The 19,333-nt window shown below is 50.0% G+C and overlaps 1 protein-coding gene across 1 annotated transcript; it reads left to right on the top strand.

Moving 5' to 3' along the window:
* The first annotated feature begins 11,550 nt into the window (after positions 1 to 11,550).
* Positions 11,551 to 17,721, top strand: FOXR1 (forkhead box R1). Its single transcript, XM_082200183.1, has 6 exons — positions 11,551 to 11,729; positions 12,247 to 12,342; positions 15,220 to 15,365; positions 15,902 to 16,179; positions 16,569 to 16,801; positions 17,401 to 17,721. Exons 1-6 carry the CDS (start codon positions 11,609 to 11,611, stop codon positions 17,517 to 17,519), a joined length of 993 nt encoding a protein of 330 aa, XP_082056309.1. The 5' UTR covers positions 11,551 to 11,608; the 3' UTR covers positions 17,520 to 17,721.
* Positions 17,722 to 19,333: the final 1,612 nt, after the last annotated feature.

Below are 19,333 nucleotides of genomic sequence, written 5' to 3'. Positions count from 1 at the left end.
CCTGACAGGGCGCCCTCCTCCCAGGTCGGGCCCGGAGACGTCGGCAAAGCCGCGCCAGTAAAGCGGGCGGCGGGCGCCTGCAGCTGCGCTCTCCCTCCCTTCCTCCGTGCAAGAGCGGAGCCCGCTAGGGCGGCCGCGGGAGACCCGCAGGAAGAGCCTTCCTGGGACGCCTCCGGGCTCTCGGGATGCCGTGGGGCAGCCTCTGTTGAGGCGCGGCTCGTTCCTTGGCGGCCAGGCCGGGCCCCCGCTCCCTCCAGCCGAGTCGAGCAGCACCCAACGGACTGAAGGGAGACAGAGAGCGCGCCGCCTGGCGCCCAAGGCTCGGCTAGCAGCGGCTCCGCCGTCTGTCCCGCGCTGCTACCCCCAGGCGGGGAAGGGAGCGGCTTCCCCACCGGCAGCTGCTGGTGCGTCCCGTCGGAGCCAGAACACACACCCAGCGGAGCCTGCTGGCAATGCCAGGTCCCAGCCGGGCAACGGATGAAATAAATAAAGGTGCCTCTGAGCGTGTGCAGAGTGGTTTTCTGACCTCATTGAGCAGCCAGGCCCAGCGCACCTGAAAAGAAAAAGTGGCTTCCAGGTGTGATGTGGGCAGAAGGAAATCATGGCAGGTTCTGGCATCTTGCTCTTGCTGGGATGGGGAGATGATCGGGGATTGAAGCAGGTTTAGACATAACAAAATTAAAAAAAAAATTCCTTCCAGTAGCACCTTAGAGACCAACTAAGTTTGTTATTGGTATGAGCTTTCGTGTGCAGTGTGCATGCACACGAAAGCTCATACCAATAACAAACTTAGTTGGTCTCTAAGGTGCTACTGGAAGGAATTTTTTTTTGTTTTGTTTTGACTACGGCAGACCAACACGGCTACCTACCTGGTTTAGACATAGACGGACACTCCATTAAAAGTGCTTTGCTGCCATGGCAAGCTTACTGTTATTTCATATATCTGGGAGTTTTAAGGCTGTTTCTCCTTGCTGTGAGAACCAGGTCAATAAAGCATCTTGAAATTTGTGGGGAACTACCCCTCGAATTGAGGCCCCAAAGGCCTTTTTGGAGCTGAAACCCCAGTCTGGGTCCTTTGAAAGCCCACTCACTGCTGCCTCCCTCTGTGAGCTTCATTGCAAAGAGCAGCAAGGTGAGGCAAGCCTGCAGGTTTCAGATGTTCTGCTGGTGGAGGATGGAGGCCTCTCATTGCCTCTCCAGCCCCATGGGCTCCCCTTGGCCCCTGTTACCACCCACCCTTCTGCTGCCAGGTCTCAGGGGCCTCTACAACCTCTGCAGAAAGAAGACAAGGAAAGGGTGTCTTTAGGATGCTGGTGATATAGTGAGAATCCTGTTCCCATGGCAACAGGAGGATTCAGTGGAAGAAAAGGGGATGTAAATCGGATTATCAGGTGGGGGGGGATGTGGAAGGCCTGACAGGGCCAGAGAACAGCCACCTGCAGCTTCTGCCGCCGCCTCCTCCTCTCAGTCCCTTGTCCCCATTCTGGGTCTCTGTGCCAGCATCTCCAGCCCTGAATGCCAATAGCCTCCCTTTTGCCAGTGGTCTCTAGGCTGCTGCAGAGATCCTGGGTCTGGTACCTCCCTGATGGCAGGTCCAGGGTCTGCTGAGGGTGGGAAAGGAACTGTGGGTTAAAGGCCCTGAGTCAGAGAAACACCAAACTGCTCTTTAGCTCACTTCCCAAGAGACTCCTAGAATGTGGGTGGAGATCTCCCCACTGTAATGTTATGGCTTTCACCTGTGACATGTAGATGTGTAACAGGAAGGGGATGCAGAGCATGTGCCCAGGTGAGCACTCTTGAGACCAGACAAGGGGCTCCAGGATGACACATCAGCCTCGCAATTGTTTTCTGGAGGGAGGATCGGCTCTGGAACATCTAAAAGTGACAGCAGAAGTGAGACTGCCTTTGAGGATGTGCAGAGTGCCCTCCCTTCATCTAGCCCCTACTTGCCTGGACTGGAGCAGAGCCCCCAAGTCAAAAGGTTTTGAGATTGTTGGTTGGACGTGTGGCTTCACAGCCATATTCTATTTCAAAGTTAGCTGCTCTGTGCCTGCAGCAAGAAAAACCAAGCAAAGGCCGAGCCAGGGTCCATCCAATGTCCAGTTTGTGGGAAAAGCAAGAAGTACTAGGAGGTGGAGATCAAGTATCATCACGGCTGGTGTGTGTGTAAAAAAAAAAAAAAAAGCATGCTGCTCCTTTAAATGTGCCTAAAGTGTTGTCAGTAGATCTGCCGAGGTGGAAGACTTAATCCCCCTGCTCCCTCCAAGACCCTCTCAGCCACTGTGATGGGATAATTAGATGCGAGGGCTCAGTGCAGACGATGCTCCAGTCGCCTAGCAACTAATGGTTCCCATGGAAATGGCAAACCACAGCCTCCGAAGCAGTAAGTGAGCAGTGCAGCAGCAGAGCAGGGCAGGGAGAGATGCCTTGACTCTTCGCTCTGATCCTCCGCTTCTCCTGCAGAGGCCTGGAGGTATTACGGGAAGAGGGGGAGTGGAGGGGGCGCTTCACAGTGTCCCTCTTTCCAACTGCAGGGAGAGGGAGGGGAGTGGCTGTGGATAGTCATGAGCTCTCCCTCTGCCACCTCACACTTCAAGCACCCGTAGCAACAGAAGAGGGCTCCAGTGCCCCCTTGCACCCAGCTGCCAGTCTTCCTACCTTTTCACTTACAACCTGGTGCAGAAAAATGAATTTAATAGACAGGAAGTAGGTGAAGCTTTTCCCCAGCACTTTTTCCTGTTCCTGGAAAAGCTTCCCCTGGTGTGTTTTCCCATGTCAGGCTGCTGTTGAAAGTGCAAGAGCAGGGAAGAAGCAACACAAGCAGATGTTGCCCTGACCACATCTGTATGCAATGCAGTTGCGGCAACACAGGCTGCCACCAACCCCAGGTAACGCTCTGGGTCCTGCCGAAGGAGGATCTGGGCTTTGCAAGGGGGGAGGACAAGCACCTTTAAATCCTGATGGCTGCAGCTTTCACTGGTGTCCATGCTGCCCTCAGGTTTGGCTCTTCCTCCACTCTGCAGGCTGATTCCACCCCCACCCCCCATACACACACACAAAGATTGAACCATTCATAGCAACAGTTTCTCTTGTCCCTCCAAGCCCTTTCAGAGTGGCTCAGCAGGACATTCTCCCAAAGAGGCCACGAAGGTGGTGTTGGGCGGGAAAGCGCACCTCCCCAGACAAGTAGCTCTCCCCCACTCATCTCCCCAAGTTGCTGGAAGGAAAGGTGCTTTCCACCCATAAAACTGAATCAAAAATTGGCAATTAAAATAAGGCTGTAATCCTAAATGTGCTTACTTGAAAGTTAAGCCCCCCTACCAAAGTCAATAAGTCAAATGTCAAGGGAAGTCTTTTCATAGCCAAAGTGAAACACATGTGAAATACATACTGCCGGTGTCAAGTATATTTATTGATTTATATCCCACCCTTCCTCCCACAATAGCCCAGGGCAGCAAACAACAAGTGATTAAACATCTTTATTAAACAAACAAACAAACAAACAAACAAACAACACAGATGCAGACTGGGAAAGATCTCAGCTTAGTAGGCACTGAAAAGAAAACAGACAGTGCTGGTCTAATACAATATTCAAGAGGATGGAATTCCTCACGGCAGGGGCCACCACACTAAAGGCCCAGTTCCTACCTACTACATTGTGAAGAACAGACCTATGGATAAAATGGTATTTGCAGGAGGCCTCTGCCTGCAGACAGAGGCTACCTAGGCTCATTTGCACCTTGGCAAGGAGCTGTATTGGCATCTCCAAAGCCGGGAGAGACCATGGATAAGAAACTCAGAAAGTTTGCTTTTTGTTGCCTTTAGAGCTCCATCAGTCACTTCCTCCATGCCCATCGAGTTCAAATCTGCCCTGCTCTGCCTCTTCCACTGGTCTGTCTGTCTGCCTTCCTCCCTCAGCTCATTATCTTCCCTTTTTCCTCCTTTCCTTCCTTTTCCCTCCTTCCGCAACTCTCCATCTTTCTTTCCTCTGAGCCCCGCTGAACATTCCACCTACACTTCTAATAGCACTGCCTGCCGACTGGGGAGAGGGCCCTCACAGGGTTGCTGCAAAGGCCCATGTCAGCCACCAGATTCCTCTGCCAAGGCACTCAGAGCAGCCTGCACACATCGCCCAACCACCCAGAGCAGCGGAGGAGTGGCCCAGGGAGCCCGCAAGTGGACAAGCGGGCTTCTAGCTACTTGGAGCCAGAGTGGAGAGATGCCATGTTTTTTGCCCCCCTAGGCCTGCACCTTTTGGTGCACCTAACTGGATACTGTATGTTCCTGCCTGCAGACCACGGTGATCAAGGGCTGACATGATCTTTCATGTATCCTGGTCCCAAGCTATATAGGGTTTTATGCACCAAAACACCTTAAACAGCCCAGCAGCTAATTGGTAGCCAGTGCAATTATTTTAACAGTGGGATGGCTTGTTAGCGATATCCTACTCCAGTGAGCGGGATGCGGGTGGCGCTGTGGGTTAAACCACAGAGCCTAGGACTAGCCGATCCGAAGGTCGGCAGTTCGAATCCCCACAATGGGGTGAGCTCCTGTTGTTCGGTCCCTGCTCCTGCCAACCTAGCAGTTTGAAAGCACGTCAGATAAATAAGTACTGCTCCGGCAGGAGGTAAACGGTGTTTCCGTGCACTGCTCTGGTTTCGCCAGAAGCGGCTTAGTCATGCTGGCCACATGACCCAGAAGCTGTACGCTGTCTCCCTTGGCCAATAAAGCGAGATGAGCGCTGTATCCCCAGAGTCGGCCACAACTGGACCTAATGGTCAGGGGTCCCTTTACCTTTACCTTGCTCCAGTGAGCAGTCAAGCAATTGCAGTTTGCACCGGCTGCAGCTTCCGGACCTACCTCGATGGCAGCCCTTTGTAGAGCCCAAATCAGTAATCCAGTCTGGAGGTTACCAGCACATTGACTACACTAGCAAGGCTATTCCGGTCCAGAAACATTTGTAGCTGTTTTACCAGCTGAAGCTGGCACAAGGCCCCCTTAGCTGCTAAGGTCACCTGGGCCTCTAGCAGCAAAGACTGATCCAGGGGAGCAACCCCCAGCTTAGGAACCTGCTCTTTTCCCATATGCAAATGAATGCAGATTTACCAAGCAATCCCATACAGAGGGAGATGCTGCTGTATCACTGGCACAGCACCCACAAACTCCTAGAATCATAGAAGGTACCACGGGGGTCACCTAGTCCAACCCCCTGCAATGCGGAAATATTATCCCCAACACGGGGCTCAAACTCATGACCCCTGAGATTAACAGTTGCATGCTCTCCCGACTGAGCTATCCCAGAGCTTACCTAAACGTGTCCAGCAATGGTGATGGCCACAGCCCCGGAATCCATGGAAGCTTCATTTGTGGCAACCAATCCCAGGCCAACTGCAGTGAAGATGCTCTCATGTTCCCTAGATGCAAAGAGAACCAATGCATTAGCATCAGTGGTGATGCAACCCCATGATAGGCTTCTGCCCCTAAACTCCACAGTGTATCACCCCACGAGTTGCCTGGGGCAAAGGCAGAAATTAACAGGGCACTTTGAGTCTCCAGGCATCAATTTTTAGGACAATGTGCAGAGAGAAGGAAGGAGAGGCCATACCGCACCCGTGTGGCTCATTGGGCAGGAGGCTTATAGGTGAGACACACAACCCTTTCCCCAGGACAAGAGTTCGAGGCTGACAGGGAAGGAAAATGCTTTTTCCAAGGTGAAGGGCTCTTTGCTTTTTGGCCCCTGGCCCATCAGAGGCAGATGAGTATCCATAGCTGTTGGACTACAGTTCAAGTTTTAGCTAAGGAAGACCCGCTTTTTGAGCAAGAGCTTGTTGACAAAGGAAAAGCCGCTCAATACATGCTCAGAAACACACTGCCGTTCTCCAAATATACTTCCCATGTTCCAAGGCAGAGAGACATCTGGCACAGATTACAATGAAGGCAAAGCCAGCTCTGGTTTCTCTGCATGAGCTGGGGGGGGTGACTGATGGGAGCCGTCAAACTCCCTTCCCACCCAATTCTTAGCAACTTCCCTTCTGACAAAAGTCACTGATCTGTCCCCACCAGCTGAAGCAGATGTGAGAGTCTTCTCCTGAGCAGTCCTGACTTGCTCTGCTATTGTCACTCACCACACACATGGAAATCAAAGGGAAATGGAGCTCTTTGTTCTGCTGGGGAGAGAGCGGAAGGTGAGTGGCTGAGGCAGGTGTTTGAAAGCTCAGCCCTGAAAGGGTTTTGAAAATCTGGAAGGAGGGACCAAGATCTGAGGCCACCACTAGAGCCAGAAGTTCAGAACTTGACAGAACAGGGGGATTGCTGGCAGGAGGATGGGGAAAAGGCCCTATCAACACTCCCCCCAATCATTTTCAAAATATGAGATAATTGGCGTGTTGCAGAAGTTTACTTGAGCTATAAACAAAGAGTCAGCACATGGATCCCTTATCATATGTTGTGTTGTGTTGTGTTGTGTTGTGTTGTGTGCATCCGTCTGTCTTGGGAGACAATGGAAGAATGCAACACCAGGGGTAAAGTGAGCAGCATAAATATATTTTGCTAACCTTCCATGAACAGAAACAGACCACATTCGCATATCATAGGCCACATTTGATTCAGCTGCTCCCAGGAGATCCCAGGTATGCTCAGGTGTCTCATCCACCAAGCAAGTCACTGTCCTTGCATGTAAGGTAAAGGGACCCCTGACCATTAGGTCCAGTTGTGACCGACTCTGGGGTTGTGCGCTCATCTCGCTCTATAGGCCGAGGGAGCCGGCGTTTGTCCGCAGACAGCTTCCTGGTCATGTGGCCAGCATGACCACTTCACTTCTGGTGAACCAGAGCAGCACACAAAAATGCCATTTACCTTCCCGCTGGAGCGGTACCTATTTATCTACTTGCACTTTGACATGCTTTCGAACTGCTAGGTTGGCAGGAGCAGGGACTGAACATCGAGAGCTCACCCCGTTGCAGGGATTCGAACCACCAACTTTCTGATTGGCAAGTCCTAGGCTCTGTGGTTTAACCCACAGCCCCACCCAAGTCCCGTCCTTGCATGTAGGTGGCTACAAAATTCCTCCTATCCATACACATTCCCTCCAGGGCTTGGATCCTTAGTCTTGGAGGGAACATACAGAATGCTTTGCAAAATCAGACCCAGGGTCTGACTAGTCCAGAGTCCTGAAAGATCACTCACAAGTGATTCATGAAGGTGGTGGCTGCCCTCAGCTGTTTATCTCCAGAGTCTGAGGCTGTTAACAGCCATGGAGAGGCAGGGTTGGACCTAAGGCTCACGAGCCAAGGAGAAGCCCCTGACTTGCCAGCAGCCAGGCCCTGCCAGATCCCTGCTGAAGCAACTGCCAGAGGGAGCCACAGGCCTCTTAGGAAGGGTTCACCAGTGCATCTCCCTCCCTTCCTGGGAGGACACTTGCAAGGCCCTGGGCCCACAGCCATCTGCTTTCCACCTTCAGTCATGGTGCTTAGAGGCTTCTGATGCAGCTGGCCGGTCTGCTAGTGCCATTACTGTGAGTCTTCAGGATGAAGAGTAGTTCCAACTGGCCTTGGAAAGAGCCTAGGCTTCAGGTCGTTCCTCCAGCCCCTGTTCCAGAGGCCTTAGTCTCTCTGAAGTTCCACTTTGGAAGGAATTATTTATTTGTCCATAGGAACATAGGAAACTGCCTTACACTGAACTTTTGGACCATCTAGCTCAGGATGCCTTCTCTGCACCAGCTCATAGCATCTCCTCCGCATTTTAGGCGGGGACATTCCCAGCCCTATTGGGAGATGCAGAGGACTGAACCTGAGACCTTCAAAAGCAGGTGTTCTCCTGCTGAACCATGGTCTTCCCTCCAAGGGTGGGGGTCATTGGTGTACTCATAGCTCTTCATACTAGTCCTTGCTCCTGCTGATGCACCTAAATTATTGCTCTCTCATACGCTCCCTTGTTTCGGATTTGGCATGTCATTTCACAAGTTCTGAGGCCACGGTATCCAGGGAGGGGGCACAGTGGACTGCTTTGCCGAACATCATTTATGAGAGGGGGCTGTATGTTGACTGGAGCTGTCTGGGCTGCGTTGGAATCTGAAGATGGGCAAAGATGGCTGCATTTGCTGCTCTGCATTTCCCCCTGAATGCAGACACTACGGTGAATCACTCCAGACAACTGTGTGGCAAAGATGGAATGTTGATTCTAACTGGTACAGGCTAGTTTCCTTCCAGCCAGCGCAGAAAATCCCCAGTGCAACCTGATCCCTTACTTACACATGGAGAAAGAAAAAGAAAGAGAGAGAGAGAGAGAGAAATCTATTTGCATTCCGGCTTCATAGAACAAAGGGAAGCACATACTAATCTGGACAGGGGGAGGTGGGGAGTGGAATCTCCAGGAGAAACCCCCCCCACAAAACAGTCAGCATCCATCCACATACTGGACTTAGCAAATACCTAAGACTGTGAATATACCTCTTTTCTGTATCAGTAATTCTTGCTTCCCTTTGTCCTTTGCTCACCTATCTCGGCTCCTCCTAAGAAGATGAACGCCTCATGTTGCTAGTTTTTAAAAGCCTGCTGCATGTTATAAAGGACAGTATTGAGTAGAAGATGAGAAGGCATGGCCCAAGAGGTGTCTTCATAGGAGAACGATTCAGGTACCTCGAGAAAGCAAGCCAAACCATGTGCTAGCTAAAGGGGGGGGTTAAAATCCTTCAAAAGCCCAGACAGGTGGTACTGTATCTGTTGAATTCTAACATAAAGGGGGGGGGGAGAGGTGAACCTTCTGTTGAGGCTGCCCTGAAGCTAACATATCTGGGGTGCAAAACATCACACTCACTGTGCTTTCTCTGCTGGTAGTAATCAGCCCCAAGTATCTGGGCACCTGATTCACACAGCCAAATGCTCACACCTGCTGCACCAGAATTAGGTTCCTGCCAGAGAGCACTATGGGAGAAAGCAGAGGTCAGAGTCAGACCAACTCACCAGGAGAGCCACCTCTTCCTTCAGAATTGCACATGGGTCTGGGAGCCCTGGGTTCAAACTCTATCCCTGCCACAGATTCACCTATGTATGACATAAGATCCTAAATGACCATGGGCTCTTTGGTGCCACATATTACCGTATTCCTTATGTAAACAGCAGCCTTAGGACTGGGGAGGGATGTTTAACCCTTTATTTCCTTGCCAGTGCATGCAAAATATCGCTCCATCTGACTGCTCTTTGCATTTTATTTTAAGACTCTGTTGGTGTCCATAGGAACTTTATTTGAAATGCAAATAGCAGCTTTTGAGAAGAGGGAAGGGAGATTTTGTTGGGTCTCTGGCAGAGACAGAAAAAGTTGAGCTTCATAAAAAAAGTAAGTAAAAGTAAGTAAGTAAGTAAAACAACTTCCCCTCTGGACCTCCCACAGTCCTGAGGATGCCCAGACTTTCCCACAGGTGCTACACCCACAACTCTAGTGTTGGCGCTTCATTCCAGCTCACCATCTTTAAAATGGTCTTAATTTTGACCTGCCTTAGAGGGCTGGTCAAGTACAAGTTATAATCACCTGCACTAGGAGCTAAGTACTTCTGCCATACACATGTTCATACTTTCTGGAGTGGGGCAGGGGCTAGTGTGAAAGACTGGAAATCTTAGGCAGCCTATGGAGTGGGGGAAGAGAATGCTCTGGCTCTTGCCACCTGGAACAGGTACACCTTCATCCCTAGAATTGCCAAGATGTGTGCCGGGGCACCTTGAGGAGGGGGCTGGCCAGACAAGTTTCAGCAAGGCTGCTCCAGTTTGGTCAGCCTCCCCCCCCCCCCGGGAAGCTGCACTGGGGAAGCAGAGGCATTCACTCACACCAAGCAGTCTTGAGAGGCAATCAGCTTCCTCTTGCTACCCATTCTTTGACTGTGCTGGTTTGGACACCAAATAGAGCAGACCTGTTCTTTTCATTTCTTTTAGCTGGACCAACAGTGCAGGGGTGTGGAAACTTGTGTTTTGCCTTTAAGGCCTGGTATTGAGGGGTGGGACAAGGGGCTTTGATGCTCTGGGTTCTTGTCCTTTTTTGCAGGACAAGGGTTAGTGAGGAGAAGCAGAGGTGGAAGAGCAGCAGAGCTGAATGGTTAGATCAGGGCGGGGCTAGAAGGGGTGGCAATTCTGCCCACAGCTCTGCTCACCTGTTGGGAGGGACCTACTTCCAAGGCAGTCTTCTTCAGTCGAGGTTGGCCAAACTCTCTGCATCCACCTTCACCTGTCATTCTGTCTCCATATCAGCTGGGATATCAGCTGCTTCCACCCTCTGGGAGCTCCCTTAATTTCCTGGAGCACCAAAGCCATCTAATCACCCCTGAGTTTCGAAGAGTTTCCTCTTGGAGGAAGAGGCTGGAGGGGTTGTTGTTTGCGCACACTTGGAATAGAGTGCAGAGAACTGAAACTCCTCCCAGACATCAGGAAGGAAAGGGAAATCATTGACTGTTTCAATAGGTGGGATGCTGGCTTGGAAAGGCAGCCCCTGCCACAGGCTCACTTGGGAAGTCTGTGGCAAGCCACACCCTCCCCATGATTCTCAAATCTGTAGGATGTCAATGGGCATCAAGGACTCTATGTGTAAGAGAGAAAGAGGTGGACTCAAACACAGCACAAGATCATGAAGCACTTTGCAAATCACATGTGCAACAAATCATTATTAACAAGGAGAGGCTGCAGTGCTTTTCAAGGGAGAAAACCTATCCCAAAAGTGCATCTCCATGAGGGGGGATGAGTTAGGAAGGAAAGTGAGGGCTGTATTCTTTTACAGGTTTGGCAATGCAGCAAGCCCCATGACCAGTAGGTGACCTGCTTCTGCACCACCTGCTTTCAGAATTGGGGAGCTGCACCCCACCTATTGCCATATCAGTGCCCATAATAGCTTGATCACCTCCCCTCTCCACACCCTTAACCAGTTAACTTATGATTGCTGTTAACTGCAATGCACCTGTTGTGAAATGCTTGTGGTTCTCCCAACCGCTACTTAGCAAAAGTGTGTCTCCTCCTCTAGGATTCCAGTCCTTGCAGAACTTAACAGGACCTATTGAGAGACAGCACTCCAGTACAGCGAGTAAAGCACCCACAAGCGCAGATATATTCCCAGAGAATATATTACCCAGATCCCTAGTCGTGCACAGTCCCTCCCTTTTGACTTGGCGTCGTGAGGCTCTCGGTTTGGGGTGCTTGGTGTCCATGGAAAAACCTGGAGACTCCAGGCATGAGAGCCCTGATTTTGTGAGGCCAGGCGATGGAGTCAAGGTGATTATAGTCAAGTGTAAATGGGAGTTGCAGCCTGCTGTTTTTGCAAATGGGGGTTTCCTACCACGGCAGTGGGGGAAATGCAGGTGCCCCAAGGCCTCTGGGCAGCCACTGCTAGCGGCTTGGAGGCTCAGCCAGACCTGCGACTGCTGGGTTAGGAGCGCAGAGGCCATGAAGCACATGGGACGGACTTGGGGGTCTCACTGCGAGCCTCGGTTGCAGAGCCCGCCGTCACGTGTCGGGGTAGATCAGCGGCTCCGCCCTCCCTCCTTCCCGGCCCGGGTTCTAAAGGTGCGAAGCGCGCCCCTCCTGGCCCCGCCCCGAAAAGGTTTCTGCCCCGCGGAGTTTGCAGTGTGGTTCTTATGGCGTTGCGCTTGCAAAGGCCGGCTTTTTGGGCCAGCCTCCATCTGCGCAGTGGCCTTTGGGACTGGAACATGAGGCAGGAGGTGGGCTTGAGCACTATCTGCGACGAGCTGCCCCAAGGTGAGGGCGGCCTGAAGTTCTTCCTGGCCACTGTGCCCCTTTCCCTTCCCTGGGGGCGAAGGCATTCTGGAGGCTTGCGTGATCTGGGGGCGGAGAGGAAGGGGGCAGGAAGCCTCTTTGGGCATGTGCAGAGCGCCTCCCCCCAACACCGTGGGAAAGGAATAGGTGCCAACCCGGAGGCGCCTCGCTGGCCAAGGAGAAAGCGCGCCGCGGGTCAGGCTTGCGCCCACCTGCCACACCGGCGGGAGTTTCCTGGGGCCCACCTGAAAGTGTTTGGGGGGCCTCCGCAGCAGGGCTCCGGGGATGTAGGGCGGGAGTGAGTGGGTCAAATGAAGAGCCCCCCTCTCCCAGCCCTATACAGTACCAGAATCTCTTTGATGCTCTCTCGCGAGCGCCCGCCCCGTCGGGCAGCGCCACCATCGGGGGTTTGCAGAAGAAACTCGGCTACACGTGGGGAAGCGGGTGTCTGCGTGTGTGCGCAGCCGGCCCGCTTAATGTGTGCCCTCCTGCCCCCTAGCTCCCGCGGACATCACGAGCGCTCGTGGCCTGATGTGGCCCTCGGAACAGCTGACGACGCGCAGCCTGACACGGGTCCTGCACCCTCCCGCCCCGGGTAAGCAAGAGGCCGCCGAGGAGGGGCGGAATCGACCTTCCACCGGGAATTGCCTTCTCCAGCAACTAGCGGATTGGGATGCCCACCAGCTGTGAGTGGCAGGGAGAGGCTTAAAGGGCAAGGGACATCGGAGCAGCTCCGTAGTGGAGCACTTGATTTGCGGCAGAAAACCCCAGGCCTTGTCCCCTTTGGCCTCTCCAAGACAAGGCTGGGAAAGGAGACTCTTGCCTTAAATCCTGGGGAGTTATTGCTGCCGGTCAGTGTTATAGGCAACGCTGAGCTAGATGGATCAGTGTTCTGACGGACTATGCCACCTTCGCCCCATCAAGCAGTTGGTCACTTACCTTTCCAGCCCCGATCTGGCCACAGTGATCCATGTGACGGTCACCTCCAGGCTTGACTACTGTAGTTCGCTCTACGCGGGGCTGCCCTTGAAGCTGACCCAGAAACTCCAGAGGGTGCAGAATGCTGCAGCGAGGCTCCTCACGGGGTCTCTGCCATGGGAGCATATTCACCCAGTGCTTTTCCAGCTGTACTGGCTCCCGGTGGAGGACAGGGTCAGATTTAAGGTGCTGGTTTTGACCTTTAAAGCCCTTCATGGCCTAAGACCCTTGTACCTACGGGACCGCCTCTCCCGGTATGCCCCACGGAGAGCCTCAAGGTCCATAAATAGCAACACCCTAGTGGTCCCGGGCCCTAAGGAAGTTAGATTAGCTTCAACCAGAGCCAGGGCCTTTTCAACACTGGCTCCGCCTGGTGAAACGCTCTGCCTCATGAGACCAGGGCCCTGCAGGATCTGATTTCTTTCCGCAGGGCCTGTAAGACAGAGTTGTTCTGCCTGGCCTTTGGTTTGGAGCCAATTTGATTCCCTCCCCCTCTTTCTTTTTTCTTTTTCCTTTCTCCTCCTGTGATGAGGCTGCATTTTAATATTTTAATGTTTCAATATTTTAATGTATTTTATTTTTATTTTTTTATAATATTTTTTATTAATTTTACAAAAGTTTTTATAACAGACAAACACAAAAAAGAAAACAAACAAACAAACAAGTATAATTTCATAATGTCATTTCATAGACTTCTTTCCTCGGACTTCCCCATACCTCCCCTTTCTGCATCCTCATGCCCAAATTTTATAGCAACTTATAAATGTTTTTTCCAACTCTAATTCATCATAGTCCTTTCTTATTCTAATCTTATATTACTGCAACCCTTTCTCTCTATAGAATCTCGACATTCTAAACTTCATCAAGTTTATAGTAGTCCTTAAGATAAATCTTGAATTTCTTCCAATCTTCTTCCGCAGTCTCCTTTCCCTGGTCTCGAATTCTGCTCGTCATTTCCGCCAATGTCATATAGTCAATCACTTTCATCTGCCATTCTTCCACGGTGGGTAGATCTTGTGTCTTCCAATACTTTGCGATCAGTATTCTTGCTGCTGTTGTTGCGTACATAAAGAAAGTTCTATCCTTTTTTTGCACCAATTGGCCGACAATGCCCAAGAGAAAGGCCTCTGGTTTCTTAAGAAAGGTATATTTAAATACCTTTTTCATTTCATTATATATCATCTCCCAGAAGACCTTAATCTTCGGGCATGTCCACCAAAGATGATAAAAAGTACCTTCAGTTTCCTTACATTTCCAGCATTTATTGTCAGGCAAATGGTAAATTTTTGCTAGCTTAACTGGGGTCATGTACCACCTGTATACCATTTTCATCACATTTTCCTTTAAGGCACTACATGCCGTAAATTTAATTCCGGTGTTCCACAACCTTTCCCAGTCAGCAGACATAATATTATGACCAATGTCCTGTGCCCACTTAATCATAGCTGATTTAACTATTTCATCTTGTGTGTTCCATTTCAACAGCAAGTTATACATTCTTGACAAATTCTTAGTATTGGGTTCTAGCAGTTCTGTCTCGAGTTTTGATTTTTCCACCTGGAAGCCAATTTTCCTGTCTTGTTTAAAAACCTCCGTTATTTGATAATAGTGGAGCCAATCTTGTACTTTGGGTTTTAGTTTTTCATGGCTCTTTAATTTCAGTTTCTCTCCATCCTGTTCTAAAATCTCACAATACTTTGGCCATCCGACCTCCATATTAACTTTCTTATGGGCCTTCGCCTCTAAGGGTGACAACCATCTAGGGGTTTTGTTTTCCAACAGGTCTTTATATCTCATCCAAACATTAAACAACGCTTTCCTTACAATGTGATTTTTAAAGGCACTATGCACTTTGATTTTGTCATACCATAAATATGCATGCCAACCGAATGCGTTATTGAAACCTTCTAAGTCCAAGATATCTGTATTCTCGAGGAGCATCCACTCTTTCAGCCAGCAGAATGCTGCTGCCTCATAGTACAATTTTAAGTCCGGCAGGGCAAATCCCCCTCTTTCTCTTGCATCTGTTAATATTTTATATTTTATTCTGGGCTTTTTGCCCTGCCAGACAAATTTCGCAATATCTTTCTGCCACCTCTTGAAACAGTCCATCTTGTCAATAATCTGCAAAGTTTGAAACAAAAATAACATTCTAGGCAATACATTCATCTTAATTACTGCAATTCGGCCTAACATTGATAATCTCAAATTTGACCATATTTCTAAGTCTTTTTTAATTTCTAACCAACATTTTTCATAATTGTCCTTATATTTAATGTATTTTAATCTTGTTTTTAAGTTGTATTCATTCAACTTGTTTTTATTATTGCTTGTAAGCCGCTCTGAGCCCGGCCTTGGCTGGGGAGGTCGGGGTATAAATAAAAAGTATTATTATTATTAGGCTACTTCTGATGTTCCTAGGCTTGTTGTGGAGTGTGGGATTGCATGCGGCAGCAGGAACCCAGCTGAAGCCCTTTGTTTTCTCTCCCTGCAGAGTCTGACCCACAGCCCCACCCATGGATGTGGGTGAACCCAAACCTGGCCTGCAGCATCCCTGGGCATGCCTCAGTGGTGGCGCCACAGCCTTCATCTTGTCCTGCCGCTAGAGAGGTCTGTGGAGACCAGGCCAGCAATTCAATGGCAAGAAGATTATGTACCTTTTGGACTGTGTTGGCAAGAGCTATTGCATGTCTCTAATCTGGACTGGCCCTCCTGATTTCAATAGGAGCCAGCAGCCTATGTGTCGGTTCTGTTTTTAGTTTGTAAATTAAAATGTTTGAATCCCACCTTTCAGTTTGGTATCAAAAAAAAAAAAAAAAAAAAAATTGCTAGGAAACAAACAATGCAAAATATTAAAAGTTTCCTAGGAAGGTGGAAATGGGTGGTCAGGGCCAGTCCTCCTTTCTGTAGGGTTTCCCAAACTTAGGTCTCCAGTTGCTTTTGGACTACAACTCCCATCATTCCTAGCTAGCAGTACCAGTGGTCAGGGATGATGGGAATTGTAGTCCAAAAACAGCTGGTGACTCGAGTTTGGTAAACCCTTCTTTGGAGAGCCAGGCTACCCATATGGGGCTGGTAACTGTCACATGTGGGGCAGCTGTGGGGCAAGCCACCTGTCTGGTGGTGCCATTTTTTCTCTGGCCATGGCTCAATCTGCTGACCTGTAAATAATGGAGAAATGCTACCGGGGTCCCTTTTTCCTTCCTGCAATCTTACGGTTCCAGGTCCCCAAGGAAGAGGATACCTCCCAGCTTTCTCAGAAGACGAGGGGCACCCGTCGGTCTACCTGGGCACCCTGGAAAGCAAAGGTCCTTCGATCCCATGCTAAGAAGCTGAAGAGGACGCTGGGAGACTGGCCCCGCCCACCTCTTAATTACTGCATCCTCATCAGCCTTGCCCTGAGCAGCAGTGTGAGCAGCAGTCTGACAGTGCAGGAGATCTACCAGTTCATAAGGTACCGGCCCCTGAGCAGTGGGGTGGGCAGGTGGGGGCCAGGAGAGGCAGATGATGGGTGAAGATGAAGCTCAGTGACTAAAATGGGGACTTCTGACTTTGTCTTCCTCTCCTGGCTTGGCTTGGCTTTGATGCTGCTCTCAAGTTGGTGTTGAAAGCTGCATGTTCTGGCCGGAGTCTCCTATGATTGTGGGCAGCATAACTGGGTGCTAGAAAGCAGTCTGTAATTTCCTCTTTCCCCCGGGGCCCTCCCTACACAGTCCATGGGGTACAAGCATCCCTGGGGACGGAAAAGAACGTTACGCTGCAATACTATTGGTGGTTCATCTGCTGCCTCCGTGGGGCTGCCTGCCCTGCTCTAGCCACTCTGCTGACCTCCCTCCTTGCCAGGAAGCACTTCCCCTTCTTCCGCACAGCTCCAGAAGGCTGGAAGAACACCATCCGGCACAACCTGTGCTTCAGCAGCAGCTTTGAGAAGACGGCCGCCTTTGTGTGCCTTGATGGGAACCGCAAGTCCCGCATGTGGAAGTTGACCACAGAGGGATGGCGCAAGTTTCGGGCGGAAACGCAAGAGCTGCCAGAGGACTTGGTGAGGCTGATGCGTCAGAGCATGGACAAGCCAGGTAGGAGGAAGATGGTGTGCAACTGGAGAGGAGGCTGAGCATGGCCAGGAGGGAAGGAGATGGGACCCTGGACAGCTTGATATAGAGGAGGGATCTGGCAAGCAGTTCCACTTTTGGCAAACCTAACTTTTCTGTTGGGATGCGGGTGGTGCCTTGGGTTAAACCACAGAGCTTGGACTTGCTGATCAGAAGGTTGGCGGTTCTAATCCCCGTGACGGGGTGAGCTCCTGTTGCTCGGTCCCTGCTCCTGCCAACCTAGCAGTTCGAAAGCACGTTGGAGTGCAAGTAGATAAACAGGTACCGCTCCAGCGGGAAGGTAAATGGCGTTTCCATGCACTGCTCTGGTTCGCCCGAAGCGGCTTAGTCATGCTGGTCACATGACCTTAGTCATGACCTGGCCACATGAAGCTGTACGCCGGCTCCCTCGGCCAATAAAGTGAGATGAGCGCCGCAACCCGAGTCAGTCACGACTGGACCTAATGGTCAGGAGTCCCTTTACCTTTACCTTTTCTGTTGGCTTCCTGAGCATGGAAGATACCTTGATAAACCAATGGGGCCACCAGCCCTGACAGCTAGTATTTGCTTCCCTCTTTCCCCAGAACTGATGAGGTCTCTCTTTGGCCTCGGATCCTCACTAAACCTGGACGGCATGGAGGAAACCCCACTGCAGCCGAGTGTGCATTCTCCAGTACGTATAAAAGACTCTGCTACTTGTTGAAAGGAACAGCTGTGCTAAGAGAGCCAGGCTTGTGGCTTGCTCTCATCTGAAGATACTATTTGGGGTGGAAGAAACCCCAAATTTGCAGATGGAGAGGCAGCTTCCTATGAGAGTAGACCCCCTCCAAAAACACACACACACACAAAAAAAACACCTGTATAGTGTTTTCTGCTTGCAGCAGGGGAGGTGCCATGTTTTGTGATGGGAGTAGACTGTTGAAAGGCACTGTGGAAGAGAATGCATAAACCTGAGTGCTTGAACTTTATTTATTTATTTATTAATTCATTCATTATTGAAAATGTGGAGAAAAAGTATGGTAATAAACAGTTAAAAGTGTACACAAAATGGTCATTGTGTGCATTCTTTGCCTCTGTGCATAGGAGCCAACTTCTAGGGGCCGAGATCCCTTTGGCGCCCCCCACCTAAAATATCTGCGCTCCCCCCACCCAGTTGATGGGCATTGCCATTCAAATGGAGCGTGGGAACTGTATCATGTAATTGATTTGCGGGGTGGGACTTACCTGCCCTGCAATATTTTTTTCAAGTTGGCACCCCTGCCATTATGGAAAACGCTTGAAGTGGAAAATAGTTTCTGCTTGCCCTCCCACCTCAACGTGTCACCTGCCTTGGGGGTGGGGGAGAAGCCCGATGGATGAGCAGCAGAAAACCTCCCTCTTCTTTGACTGTTTAGAACTGCAGGTAGCTCACTGCTATGACAGGAAAATAGTGGTGAGAGGAATTCAATGCCTGGCTTCAGGCAGGGGCATCTGCACTGATTTATCCAGGGCGCAGGGCGACCAAGTATGCAAAACAAAACCCATAAGCAGATCTGACTAGCTGCAGTGAATAAGCATGTCAGAAATGTGGGCCTGTGGTGGCCAAGCCTAGAACAACCTGGTCTCTAAGAAGCTTGTATTCCGGATCAGGTTCTCTGTTTGCTTCTCAATGGGTAAAGCTGCGTATTTCTACCTGTTACTGAAAGGCTCCTTTCTTTCCCTGGCACCCTTCACCCTGTTTTATTGCACGGTTGCGACATCTATCTTCACAGTCCACCCCAGTTATCCTAATATGTCAGGCCAAGCCCACTAGGCCACTTCATGGACTCCATACAGTACTCCAACTTCCTCTACTCTTCAGAAAAATGTGTAAAGTGATATGTTATTCTGCACACCTGATATATCTCTGGCACAGCTACAGCTCCTGCAAGACTACTCTAATAATTGTGAACTATCTGCAAGTAGTGCAAAGAAATTTTTAAAATAAAAATAAAAGTTGGCACAATCACTATTCCACCAGATTAAACCAGAATAAATGACTTCAAAACAGATAAAGAAGGATAGAACTTTTTTAATGTATGCAACAACAGCAGCAAGAATACTCATCGCGAAGTATTGGAAGACACAAGATTTACCCACCAGGGAAGAATGGCAGATGAAGTTGATGGACTACATGGAATTGGCGGAAATGACTGGCAGAATCCGAGACCAGGGAGAAGAGTCGGTGGAAGAAGACTGGAAAAAGTTTAAAGACTATTTACATAAACATTATAAAATTAAGGAATGCTAGAAGAATGTTGGAACGAAGTGATATGGCTTTAGTAGAAAGGTTATAAGGAATTAAGTACAAATAGATTAATAGAGTATTAAAGGAAAAATAAGGTTGAAATGTGTTAAGATAATTATAGGATAGGAAACAGGGGAAGATGGAAAGGAATTGCTGAAATAATTAATAGAAGTGGAATACAAAAAGGGAGGTGTGAGGAGGTCGTGGAAATATGTGAAAAAAAGATAAGATATTGAAATTTATTTTTTTTA

The sequence above is a fragment of the Podarcis vaucheri genome (assembly GCF_965113315.1).
Source record: "Podarcis vaucheri genome assembly, chromosome: 15".
Classification (NCBI taxonomy): Eukaryota; Metazoa; Chordata; class Lepidosauria; order Squamata; family Lacertidae; genus Podarcis; species Podarcis vaucheri.
The sequence above is the reverse complement of the archived record's forward strand: the minus strand, read 5'-3'. Positions and strand labels throughout refer to the sequence as shown.

Coding starts and splice junctions, on each gene's coding strand:
- FOXR1 (XM_082200183.1), top strand. CDS start 11,609: ATGGCGTTGCGCTTGCAAAGGCCGGCTTTTTGGGCCAGCCTCCATCTG. Junction 15,366..15,901: donor ACCAGGCCAGCAATTCAATG/GCAAGAAGATTA, acceptor TAAATAATGGAG/AAATGCTACCGGGGTCCCTT. Junction 16,802..17,400: donor TCAGAGCATGGACAAGCCAG/GTAGGAGGAAGA, acceptor CTCTTTCCCCAG/AACTGATGAGGTCTCTCTTT.